At 42.3% G+C, this 13217-nt stretch overlaps 1 protein-coding gene across 2 annotated transcripts in view; it reads right to left on the minus strand.

The window, feature by feature from the left end:
- Positions 1-13217, minus strand: part of LOC142590139 (serine/threonine-protein kinase/endoribonuclease IRE1-like) — a 57627-nt gene that overhangs the window by 36800 nt on the left and 7610 nt on the right. The window contains exons 2-9 of one of the 2 annotated variants that reach the window (XM_075702023.1): positions 12815-12926; positions 12298-12334; positions 11338-11492; positions 9515-9643; positions 8568-8610; positions 6622-6683; positions 3140-3199; positions 770-959 (exon numbers count right to left, since the gene is read on the minus strand). In XM_075702023.1, coding sequence (XP_075558138.1) covers positions 770-959; positions 3140-3199; positions 6622-6683; positions 8568-8610; positions 9515-9643; positions 11338-11492; positions 12298-12334; positions 12815-12926 — 788 coding nt within the window. Of the gene's footprint in view, positions 1-769; positions 960-3139; positions 3200-6621; positions 6684-8567; positions 8611-9514; positions 9644-11337; positions 11496-12297; positions 12335-12814; positions 12927-13217 lie in introns of both variants that reach the window. The other variant, XM_075702022.1, reaches the window with a different exon arrangement.

Consider the following 13217-nt stretch of genomic DNA (forward strand, 5'->3'; position numbering starts at 1 on the left):
TTCATTTCTAAACAAAGTGAAATGTAAAGTGTATGCAGAGTTTGTTTGGCAACAAAAGGCTCATCTACACCATGTGATAGGTTTGATGCCGCTAACAAATCGAGGTCAGGTCTAGCGAGACGCTGCTAATGAAAAAAAAAAGGAAAAGTGATTGTACCTGGTGCAGCATGATAATGACAGTCATGAAACAAAGGCACAGCCGAGTCACCAGACGAACGTCGTAGAGTGCAGTGCCGGCCAAAGGAGCCGAGCGCAATGCCACAGCAGGGCACGTCGTTTGAATGAAATGCAAACACGGCGAGATTGGCGAAATAATAATATGTTTCGCCAAAAATCAAGACAAGTTCGTAGCTGCCCAAGGCTAGGAATGCTTACTTAATGACTGCACTGTGCAGAGGACATCTGCTCCGTCCCTTCGCTCAGAAAACTGGTTCATCAGCGCCACAACTGCTATTCTCAGGCACCAGAATCATTTGGCATCAGTCTTTCTCCATTTAGACTGCTACAAATGTTGTTCTCTCTTGCACTTAGCAGTATTCAAACAAAACGAACATTCAACAATTTCGAATGGCCAATTCCTGCCTCAAATAGAGCAAAACAGAAAAGACTATTCGATTCATATTCGAAATTCAAAATATTGTCACGTGGTGGTGACGTAACGGTGACGTAATGGTGACGTGACGGTGTCACGTGGTGGTGACGGTAACCACCACGTGACAATATTCGCACAACCGCATCAACATCCCAAGGCGCGGTGGTCACCACTCACTACAGTGTGGTATGCTGCGAAGGTTCGAGCAGGTTCTTGTTCCAGGAGGAGCGCTTGAGCCGCCCCGTGATCTCCTCCAGGGTGCGGTGAGCCACGGGCGTGAACGGCAGACGCCGCAGCGTGCCCTCTTCGCCGACATCGTAGACGGCGACGACGGGGCTTCCCAATTCCCGCTCCCACAGGAAATCACCTGCAACGCACCCCATTCCCAGCCACAACCGGTCAAGGTGTGGTCGGTGGTGGACCCTCGGAGTTCATCAATCGTGCCAGCTTCGAAATACTGCTCAAGTTTTGAATAACAAATTATTGAAAACTTCTGACACTTTGACCCCCACACGAGAACCTTGCTCACAATTAAGGCTCTTATGTCGGAGCCGGAACATCAAGTTTCTGATAACTTCCCCTTCAATCAGTATCTGTTCTGTTTTCTTTATGATTCATCCAAACCAGAGATCTTATCAGACTCGACATCATACAATTTCAAACTCTAAGCGTGCTCCGGGAAATCAGTCGACAGGAGTTGATATCCCTCTTGTACGAATCTTTTCAAGGATTGTTGGGCTCAATCGCAGTTGAGTCGTGTTACCTGGCAACTGTGCCTGTGACTGATGTCAGAACGGCAGTTGAATTCAACTGAAACCAGCAATGCAAGTTGAGGCAAGTCAACTGTCAAAACGGTGGCCTCCAGTGGAACTAGTTGATTCAGTTTTGTATTTTGACAATAGAATGATAAAAAAAAATGAGTGCAAATGGTAATTCCTGCATGTACATAAAAGACCATGTCGACATTATTCATTAGCAAAATAAAATGGTGCAAGCACAAACACACACAAGATTTTTTTTTTTTTCGACCTACATTCGAAGTGCGATCAGGTGTTTGGAGAGATGCGAATCACTAAACTCAATATGCACCACATAATATTTGGAAGAATCTGTTAAGCTGCACAATTTCTGAAACTTTAATTTGTCTTTGGGCTTGACGGCAGTTGAAAGCGGCCGTGTAACACATTTATGAGTGACAGGAGCATCACCGGTGAGCAGCGAAATAAGTTTTCTACTGCTGGGGCCATCCCTCTGAAAAGTGCTCTACTAAATGGCAAGTCTGGCTGAAAAAGAGGTGCTGATTGAAAATGCTGTTAACTTTGTGGTCACTTTCCAGACGCTGTTTTCAATAAAGTGGCCTATTATAGTTAGTTCTGCAGTTCACAGGCGGCGCCATAACCAGGAGACCCCAATTTTCTGACGATCACTCTTTTCTGGAGTTTCACAAATGGTGCGTTTGAGGAGCTCTGATCGCAGTCATGCTGAGCTTTCCAAGAAAGGTGCCATACTGATTAATCGTAGAGTGAAGCTTGTAGGGATTCAGTGTCAATCAAGTGCGCAAGAGAAAATAACTCCAGTGACATTGTGTGGACCGGAGAAAAAAAAAGAGCAGCCAGTATAACACTAATGGAGTCCCAGCTGCGGGCATGTTTTATTATTATTACTTGTGCCTCTTTCTGCACACTAAAATTTTTATCTGTAAGTGGCAATTACCAATTTGTTAATTTCTCACCAGTGTAGGTATGCGTTGAGGATAGCAACATCTCCGGTGCCGAGGCTTCCCCACAAGTTGAAGTAGCAACTTAGCGTGATAAAAACACAGAAACAAGAAAGGTGGACAAGGACAAGCGACTTCAAGGACTACTTCAATTATGGACGACCAACTAGCCCAACAATCAACTCTTCTAGAATTCCCCACAAGGTGTAGCTCAAGGTCTACACTCTCCTTTATTCAAATGCATACGAAATGTAGAAATGCTATTGCTATACAACCGCTGAATCGAGCTGAATGAAACTAGTTGCAGGTAAGAGAGAAAGCTCAGTTCTACTGACTTCGGGGAGCAAAATTTCAATTTAGATTATCAAATCTTTTTTAAACAGAAATTCGTGGGAATCTGTAAGTTAAAGAAAAATTAATGCCAAGCAAAGCACAGTGAAAAAAGAATACGCAATGGAACGAGTTCATTGAATGTGCTCGTTGGCGACTCCGTTTTACAATGAGTGTCACTAAACATTTCTACGTGACAACTTGCGAATGACCTTAACAGCCCAGTGCCCTCGCTTAAAGTGACACTAAGTATGCACATGTGACAACTGTACTAGCTCATCAATGAGCATGTCACTCAAGGTAATGGTGCTATAATGCGATTCCTAGACAGAAGTGGACTAGTAAAAACTAAAAGCAAACGAGGCAGGAATGCCAACCTGGTGCTAACGTCCTGACAAATGTACATTTATTTTGCACTGGTCAGTGCAGACAGATCAATACAACGACAGCGGGGTCACACTCCCAGTCCAGCACTCGGAAAAAAGAAGAAGCGATCTCACCAGTGTCCTTATTAAATGTCAGCACCCGACCACTTTCGCTCGACGTGAAGTGGGCCAAGTCTGTAAAAAAAAACATGGAAAATTAACGAAGTAAGGAAACGTATGTAACAAAAGGACGTGAATTTCTGTGAAGGCAAGCTGACATGTTTGTTAGCATCACTGCAGCAAAATGTAGTAGCGTCTCTGAGCACCGTCACTGTCCCAAGCATAGGCGCGACACTTAACATGGGCAGCGGATTGCCGTATTCTGAATGTCACGATTTTTCAGCCCACAGCAGTTTTTAGCAAGCACTTGCAGCCAAAGGCGATCTGATAATTTTACGTATGTAACGCTACATCTGTCTTCATGCTGCTTTTGAACAACCTGCGCTGGTGGAGCCAATGGACACTGCGCAACTATTATACAGCACTGCAAAGGGGCATGCAATGCTATACAATCACTGCCATGCAAATAACGACACGCAATAGTACAACACACTGTGTGAGGTGCAGAAGTGGAGGAACGAACGCTCTGTTTTTATGTACTTTCGCTACCTCAACAAGCCAGCAACAAGGCACTATTTCAACAAGTCAAGAGTGCCGAGCAGACACCTAATGCCCCCTGAACAGAAGAATGTGAAACAACCACCCGCCGCTGCAGCTGTCAAGGGGACTGCTTTAAAGCGATTGAGACAATCCCAGATTTGGGGCAACACCAGGCTGACAAGCAGCGGTTTTCACTGCTTAATTACAATGTATAATAATGCTTTGTTATGTCATTGATGTGAATAAACTGTTTTGCAATGTTCCACATGAAATTGGGTTGTCCAACGTTTCTTTGCTTGTATTTGGTGATGAAACAGCCTCTGAAAGGAAAAAAAAACTGTCATCCACCTGAACTGTAGCCCGAAGCTAAAGAAAGGAAATCCACACGGGTTTCTCAGAAAGAAAGCCTTGCAGTTTAAGAAAAACTTGTCCTGGTTCGTCTATCCCAGACCAGAACGTACTTTTCTTCAAATGCAAGGCTTTCTTTCTGAGAAACCCATACGGGTTTCCTTTCTTTAGCTTCATGCTACAATTCAGGTGGATGACAGTTTTTCTCTCTAGTGTTCCTCCATCTTGCGGACTTACGTGAAACTGATTTGCCAGAAACAGCCTCTCTTTCGTACAGTGTTTTCGGATTACCTGTAATGTCTCCTGTATTGGCTCTGTCAATAAGACAATTTCATAGGTGAATTAACGGAGCCACGTCAGAACAAAGCCAGATTAGAGGCCGAGCACTCCTACGCCCTAGGGCCGCAGTAAGACAAACAATTTCTACACAGTTTTTTTTCACTGTGTGTATGGAAAGGCTTTTCATGAAAATAACATGTGAAACCTACGTCGAACATCTCACTGGGTCCAATTCCAAAACGCAAACCGACTGGAACCAGGCCTAACCAGTAAAGGCCAACTGCATGTTGGGGCACTAACTAGGTGAGCCTAATAATTATTATTTTTTTTAATGGGAGAGCCTACGCATTTCAGGGATGGATATTCCAAAACTGTCACTGATCTTGGAATCTGTCTCAAACGTTTAAACGTAGCTGCTGCACTGAATGGCTTCAATTTCGCAAAAGCGGCATCAGCCCTAAAGTAATAAATCAAGACCTTAATTAAATATCTTTTTTTACTTAACTCATCTGTGTGCATCAGTCAACTATTGACAATCATAGCCGCAAACTACAGGTTGCTGGAAAATGAACTGCAGAAGCATACGCATTTGGGCTTGTTGTTTGACGACTTGAAACAGTGATACTGCTTCTGCCTACAGCTAAAGCGTGGAAAATGTTTCACTTATCTCTACTGCAGTATTCAAAGGACATTTTATCTTGACAGCTCCTGCTTAAATACTACAGTGCAAGGGAGAAATCATTTTCCTCGGCACCGACTCCACCAATTATGAGGAGGTTTGGTGCAGCCAAAAGAAAAGGTCAAAATCTAGTAACTGTAGGACGCAGAATTTTTTTTTTTTTTTTTAGTTAGGCTGTAATTTCCCTAGCAAAAATTGTCACAAATCGCAAGATTGAAAGAAACTCGGCTACCAAGTTTTCAACTCTTTTAAGTCAGTACTAAATGACATCACCATTCAGTAAACTCCACCTAATAATACAGCTAAAGCGAATGAAATGTATGTATTGTACACCACTCAGAAATGTACCACGAACTTAGTGAAACTTCTGCGAGACCCTCATAAACGCTGCAACAATTTCACATAATGTGTAAATTTATATATGAAATTTGTCAGCTTCGATGCTTAACAGATGCAGTTTAAAAAACTGTCCATTTTTGTTGCAGGGTTAGAAATTTGGAAACTCCGAGCTTCAAGTTCTATTTTTTTTTTTTAACTTACCAATTTTCGGGCATTGCTGTAAGAAACTGCAGGCCCCAAATAAAAATTCTGCTTCCTAGAGTTAGTAGAACTTAACGTTCTCTCTCAAGTGCAACAAACTTCATTAAAATTGGCCCAGAGGTCGACCTCATGAAGGCATTCCCGCATTTTGCATGTATTTGAATAGGGAAATCGGAGTTGTCCTCGTGCTAAACCTTCCTCTAAAAACAGCTGAGTTCAGTTAGCTGTTAGTTAGCAGTTAGCTGAGCACAGTTCCAAAAATAACTGGAATTTCACTCTAAGCCTACATACCACGAATGACACTGCATTTGTGCAGGTGCTGCCAATATTGAGCAGGGAGTTCTTTACATATCATCCTGAAGTTTTCAATGTGTTTTCTTTTTAAATTTTATTGATAGGTACCTTTAATTAAATTTTTTTAACTTCTGTAAATATAATGGAAAAAGTGACTTCATTATTAATTGATGATTTAACTAGCAGCTCAGCCATGACCAGCTGCTTGTTGGCACCTAAGCCGAACACAACAACAGACGTGTCGACATCACCGACAAGAAGGCGCTCAACAATGCGAGTAACACCTAGTGCTTTTCGAGGAGAAAGAATAGGTCAAAGTACATAAACTCCAAGTACAAACACGTTACTCTACAGTACTCAATTCTAGCACAAAGGCTTTATTTTTATGGCAGCAGCCATCTGGAACCCTGACCTATTTGAACTTCCCGTAAAGAAAGCTAAAAACGCCGTAAAGTTTTGTTTGCTTGCGAAACAAAAAGGTGCAAGTGAGCAGGAAGCAAAGATGGCAGGGGAACGCACGTTACAAGAAACGAATAGAAATATTTGCCGCATCTGTAACTTTCACAACCAATTTGTGCCGTTCAAATGCAACAGATGTGCTTTCTCTCTGCTTGTACTTGGCAAATTCAAAAAAGTGAAAAAGCAATAACAAATAACACAAAGAAGACAAGCGATAAAGGGAAATAAAAAGTAAAACAGAGGCAGCTGGCAAATGATGGACGACTGTAACAGCCGCTCCGTTCTAGTGCGCGACAGCGAGAACGATCTCAGCAAACAATCAAACGCGAGCGTCAAGGAATGGTAAAGGTGGGCTCACCGTAATCCTTGGCCAGGTCTGGTGCCGTCTGGGCGGCGTAGTCAAAGAAGGAGGCATTCCATCTGCGTCAAAAAAGCGAAGCAAAGTGAGCATTAAGAGAACGGAGCACACCACGCGTAGGCTGGCTGACTGCCACTGTAGAATCGTTGAATTTATAATTTAAATTACGACGCATATATATTTTTTTTCCTTCATCTTTACAGAACACAGGTGTTATGCATAAGTTTTCTTTCTCTCCCTTTCTCGGCTCATTTTTTAACTACAAAATTAATGGAAGTTCTGCCACGCTTTTATGCTTTCAGAATGACTGTTTGACTGAGCTGTGCACCTCTTCGGTTGTTAAAATTGTACCGATTTCTAGCATATACACTGGTAATTTCATCATTATAGTTATTGTAACTGAAGTGACTACTGCTATTTCAAGTTCTGATCTTTCTTCATACTAATATGTTTCATTATGTATAAGCAATATCTGTAAATAAATGTAATCCTTCCATAATCTCTGATGAGATTGACGGTATTCTTAGATACTAAATAAGTTCATACAAATTTCACGAGAGTACAGTTTTGAAGCATGCCTACAAATAATAGGCATGCAACAAGACTGATGGCTCCCCCCAAACCATGCATAGCTGAAAGCAAAAAGGCTTTCTAGGCAAATAACTGATGGAATTTCGTGAACATGGCATCACTTGTGAACGTGGTCATGAGAAAAGCATGCCACAGTGCATTTACTAACTTTCGCTGTCCCGCATGTTTTTATGCTCGTAGTACATCGAGCGGTACAAATGCAAATGTACAAAAAAAAAAGAGAGAGAAAGAAAACAGAAAGGTACGAAGGTAGGTAAGTACAACCACAGGCTCTAAAGAAATGTAAACGTTCTGCCTGCAGCGCAACCGGACAGCTTCTAGGTGTAGCACGCATACAGGTTTAAAATTTTTCGGTTGGAGAGTGCCACACAAATAAGCATGTTCAGACAGACATGTGGACGGGTGTGTTAAATTTACACCAAGCAACGGTTAGCATAGGCGTGCTTATATGTTTGGTCCCCCAAGTATCGCAAGTATTATGGGACTAGTGGCAAAGCACGCATCAAATCCCTGCCTAAACAATTCTGAAGCAAGTTCAATAATTTTACGTGATTTATGCGTTTGCCATTATCCCAGTCATCAGCCTATTTCACGTCCATCGTGGGATGAAGACCTATCCCAGCCATCTCCAATTACTTCTGCCTTATTTGTTGCCCTGAAAGATCAGCGGTTATCAGCTCCATCTATTACATAATCTGCTTAATACCACTCCTTTCTCTTAATCTCAATTAGAATATTAGCTACCCTTCTCCTGTTTTCTGTTTAACCCATGCTGCCATCTCCCTGTCTCTTAAATTTTCTGTTTTATCCATATAAAAATTATGCAACAGCATGAATATATGTGTAGTAAAATCTCAGCTTGGCCTTCCTCCTCTTCCCTTCTGTCATGAAATTACATGCTTGCATTTCCGTCATAAATTTTTCTATTCCTTGGCACCAAGCAATGTGTTCATCAGACTAACCCATCAAACATTTCGCCATGGCCAACCAAATGCTGAATACCCCGAATGAACCCGTACAAAGACTTTCCAGAAGTACCTTTTCCTACATACATCACAAGACTGGACTTTACCGACCCCATCGCCATGTTAACAGACTGTACCCAGTTTGAAACAGCCATAGGGAGTCATTGTACAATATGTTAACCAAGAACCGCAGCTTTCACTGCCAGCCCCTAATGTGATGTCCCTTCGAGACCCTTGAGAGATAATTACTCAATGCATACTTTACATAATTAAAAAAGATGGAAAGCAAATGAACTTGCTGGATTGCATGTGGCAAAGTTTCGGTAAAGAGAGGATAATGATGCACAACATGCACCCAATTAAGAGAGGGAGTCCACCTGAAAGACTCACCTTTTTTCGCCTGTCTTGCTGTCATACATGGCAATTTGGAACTCTGCGAAAAGAGAAAACAGATCCGGAAATGCTTTGCTAAACCACAAACAGCCATGGAATGCCGCTCAGGAGATAAGGCGCAGAAGAAGTGTGCAGACGTTTCAATTTGCTTGGTCTTAGAAGCACTCCTTTGGCGTGCTGCACACTATCAATGTGCTTAAATCGGGTGTGGTACACAAGGACCTCGACAGAGAGAATATTTCACCCATGCTACGCACTGCAGCACTCACTCAACACCATATCAGCTGCCTTTTACGTCAAGCGTACCACACAATGTTATGGCAGCGCAGTAAACTTCTTTTAAGCTGTACAGTGCAGTCTATTCTCAAAGGGAAAGTGTAACTGGACATAAATGTATTACAGCTGCAATAATTCTTTAACTATCCCAACGAGAACTGATTAACACGATGCATTAGGCTGAAATTCCTGGATAAAAAGAAATAGTATACAGCAAATCTCAGCTGTAATTGATGGCAGGATACTAACAAGGTGTTCTCTGTAACAGGGGATTGGACTGTATGTGTATCTGTAACTGTATCTTGTCCTCGACGTCCATTTGTGATTTAGTAGTTCAATCTAACAGAAATGTGTTCAACCTCTTGGAAACTAAAGAAAAAAACCTACTCGAAGAGCTCACACTATCTGATAATTCTCCTTAATAAAGTTTTCCCTAAAGGGAATCAACAGTCTGCCCTTTGTTATTTCAATCAAGGGCTGATATATCAGTTTTGTCCAACGAAAGGAATGAAGGAATCGCACAAAAGGTAGAACTGGGTCAATACATGCTTCAGAATTACAGACCATGTACGCTGAAAAAAACAAAATAAGAGAGCGGAGGAACATATTTGAAGAGACACAGATTGCAAAAGACAGGCTGAAATGACCAGCACAGGGGCACGTCATACCTGTACGGCCAACGAAGATTGCCTTCTCATAAGACACCGGGCAGACCTTGTCCGAGCCGTGAAACGAAATAGTCTCCAGCTTGTCCCCAGTGAATAGGTCGATGGCGAACCAAACATCCAGCTTCTGGCCTGAACAAGGTGGGCAAGTGTCATGACAGAAGTGTCGCGGTAGAAAGTGTCATGACTGTGGGGCTCCGCACCCAAAATTTTTAAAAACAAATATTATTTACAGAGCGTCCGTGATGGATCTAAGAAAGATTTATTTATTCATTTATTCATTTATTTATTTATTTATTTATTTATTTATTTATTTATTTATTTATTTATTAGTACCTCAAAGGCCCCAGTGAAGGGGTATTACATGAGGGGGTGTGTCCTCTCTGCTGGTGAACAGCAGGCTGATTTTCAATGCTCCCCAGCAACCGGGGTAAAGAAAAGTGTCTAGTCAGGCAAAATCTGATATAAAAGTCTGGGCACGTGTAGCTAAATTTAACTGAAGCGCAACTAAACATGGTCAGGCAGAAACAGCTGGCAAACCATGTACGTGACACCAAGCCACGAAATATAAAAAACAGGAAACAGCTGCGTGATACAGTTCGTGAGCCAGTTGGGGCACTTTTGTTCCGTGCCTTCAGAGAACCAGCCCGGAACAACAGTTTTGGCTATAAACCCAAAGCAACAAATACACCTACAACACAAAAAGCGCATGCAAGGTTCTATAGCAAGAAGCCGCCCAGAGGATAAGGTTAACGTCAAAAAAGTCATTCCAGGTTATAGCAGCAGACTCATGACAGCTGTGTTTATGCATCACATTGCAAGGTTTTTTTCCATGCTTTAAACATGAATCCATAATGTTCATGTATGAAAAGGCTCAGCACTGATTTAGACACTGCAGGAATGGCGGCATGTAATCATGGGGTCTGACATTAGGCCTATGCAAACAACTACAAATGCAAGTCGATGTCTAACCTTAAGAACCCCTAACCAGCAGGAACAAACTTTTTATTCACACTATTTTCTTTTTTCCTTTCTTTTTTGCCGAAGCAGATGTCCTGTTAGCCACAGGTTCAATACCTGCTACAACATGCAACAAAACAAACGATTACCGCTCATCGCAATCAGCACCGACACCAAATTCTAAGAGCTCCAAGTATGGCATGATCTCAAGAGAGTACTGGGCCAACAAAAGCTCACAATTACAACAACCCCTGCAAATCCCGTACACTACACGCATTCGAGTCGGCTGTTTTGTCAGCTAGTCCCGTGAACAATGCCCACTGCGCGGTGTTACCATCAGAATGGCCTGCCAACATAAATTCCTTCACACCCTTTAAAACCGAGACAAGGTTGCGTCTTGAGAGTTCATAAACAGTGCCTGCATATATACTGTCTGCACACAGAGGTCCCAAAAGACTTCCAATTTTGCGCTCGGGTACAGCCCTCTAAATTTAGCGGTTAACGAGGAGAATAGCAAGTTGCAGTAACCAGCAATATAAGTAGGACCCTCTAGATGACACCAACTTCCGTGCACAGTTAAAGCGTAAGTCGATCGATGAATCTTGACCGAAATGAATGACGAGAAAGCTAAATACGGGAGCTTCACTCACAAAGCGTGTTTCTCATAACTTAACACATCATGAATTTGCACGTACAGTCGAATGTGGTACAAAATACTTTTGTTTTCACGGCAAACTTGGGTGCCGAAAACATGCGAGCTGAAGTTTTCTCGAGTCCAAAGCGCACTGCTGCTGCCACAGATGCCAAGACGCTCAAAACCTTATTGTCACGGTGGTTTCAAAGCCCCCACGGTAATTATTTCTCACCAGTGTAGAGGATTCCATCGGTGCTTCGACACGGTGATGCTGACACCAGTTCTGGAATGGTGAAGGGAAGCTTCTTGATGGCGTCCTCACCACTGGTCTCGCCAAAGCCATAAATGTACAGGCTGCCATCTTTTGGATCCGGAAGGAAACTTGTTCTGCTGAAGGCGGAGAAATTACATTAGGATCACATAAAAGCTGTAAGAGCGGTAATGCTATTGTCAACTTGTCTTGTTCCTAACCCTTTCAGGGACAAAAATCTTTTGCTTCAATTACTATACAGTCGTGTAAACAAAGGTCACACATGTGGTACAAAACAGAACTGTAAGTTACTGCACCAAAAAAGATGCACGCCCATTTTCAGTTGAGTCGACCTGACTTTACAACGACGACCAGGTCAGCGTTGCCATCGAGTAGAAGTGGTGTCTGCCAGCGTAGGCAGCAGCAGACGGATGATCACACGTGGGCAGATTTTACCCATTCGTGCCTTGTGAATGTCCTGTCGGTACTTAAACCTGGTGATGTTGCCCAGCTCTAGAAAACCAAAATTTTTCTATAAACTGAAAGTCGTTTGAATTAGGCACCATCATAATGATTTGAAGTGATTTCTTGCCAACTGGAATTCTTAGATTTATTTAAGTTCACCGATATCTCGAATCATCATCATGATCATCATCAGCAGCAGCAGCAGCAGCTTAATTTATGTTCGTTACAATATGAAGCCCTCTTCCAGCGATTTGAAATTACCACTGTCTTGCATCTCCTGACTACGTCCTATTATGTCAGCGAATTTTCTCCTTTCACCACACCAATGAATCCTTCGCCATTTTGGACTGTGTTTGCCTTCCTAAATGTTGAATAATGCAAATGTAAATTGCCGTGATTTGACTTAAGTATATGTGAAAGAGTACAGCACTATCTACTGCTACTGTGCTAGCCGAGTAGATAAAAACTGCTACTTGCCTTTTAGATACATCAGCAGGCACCTTCAGAACTGGCTCTGAAACCACCATAAAAAGAAAACATTAATAATGAAGTATGCCAGAAGATACAGGCCTTATGGTTAATCAGTGTTTACATCTCAGGAACATCTTGGCGAATAACAACGACAACAACAGCAACAATTGCAACAACAACGAGACGGAGGAGAAGGCTGTGCGGAGGACGAATGAGTGCAGGCTTTATTCATTTAGCCAGAGGAGTGCTTGCTTCACTATCCAGAAACTCCTTACCGAGACCAACCAACAACCCTTCTAAACTTGCACATCTTTTCTTTCTCTCTTTTTGCCCTTTTCAATTACCAATTATCACTGATTCTCACTGTTGCTGTTCTTTTCATGTCAACATTCAACAGTCCTGAAAATTTATTGTTCATTATCACTTGGAATATGCCATCCAATTCTTGGCTAATCCACCATAGTAAGGATGAGCCATGTATTTATAAATGTACTGGACAAAAACAGCAACAACAATAACCAACCTTCTTTTCTGGACCAGCGTATGCTACCAGACTTCTTTTCCACGGCATGCAGGGTTCCGTCCAAGGTGGAGACTAGAATCAGAGGCTCAACAACAGCAAGGTGCCTGTCATCCTGCAGACAGTGCAAGAAAGAAAACCGACGATAGTGACGTTTATTTCCCGTGACTTGGGCAGCATTCACAATCTGACGAGGGTATATCAGCATCGACAGTAGCGCTCGTCCTTGTCTATTTCGTGTTTGTGTATGTTCCAACACTTAGTGTCACTATATAGCCTAGTTGAAATGAAAGACAAGCTAAACCAACAGTCAGTCCTTTTTAAGTGAGATCCTCAAGGAGTACTGACACACGTTCCTAGAATGGAAAAAGATAGCCCTCGGCAGATATGAAAGCACTAACACTTT

This window comes from Dermacentor variabilis, chromosome 8 (assembly GCF_050947875.1).
Source record: "Dermacentor variabilis isolate Ectoservices chromosome 8, ASM5094787v1, whole genome shotgun sequence".
Taxonomy (NCBI): Eukaryota; Metazoa; Arthropoda; class Arachnida; order Ixodida; family Ixodidae; genus Dermacentor; species Dermacentor variabilis.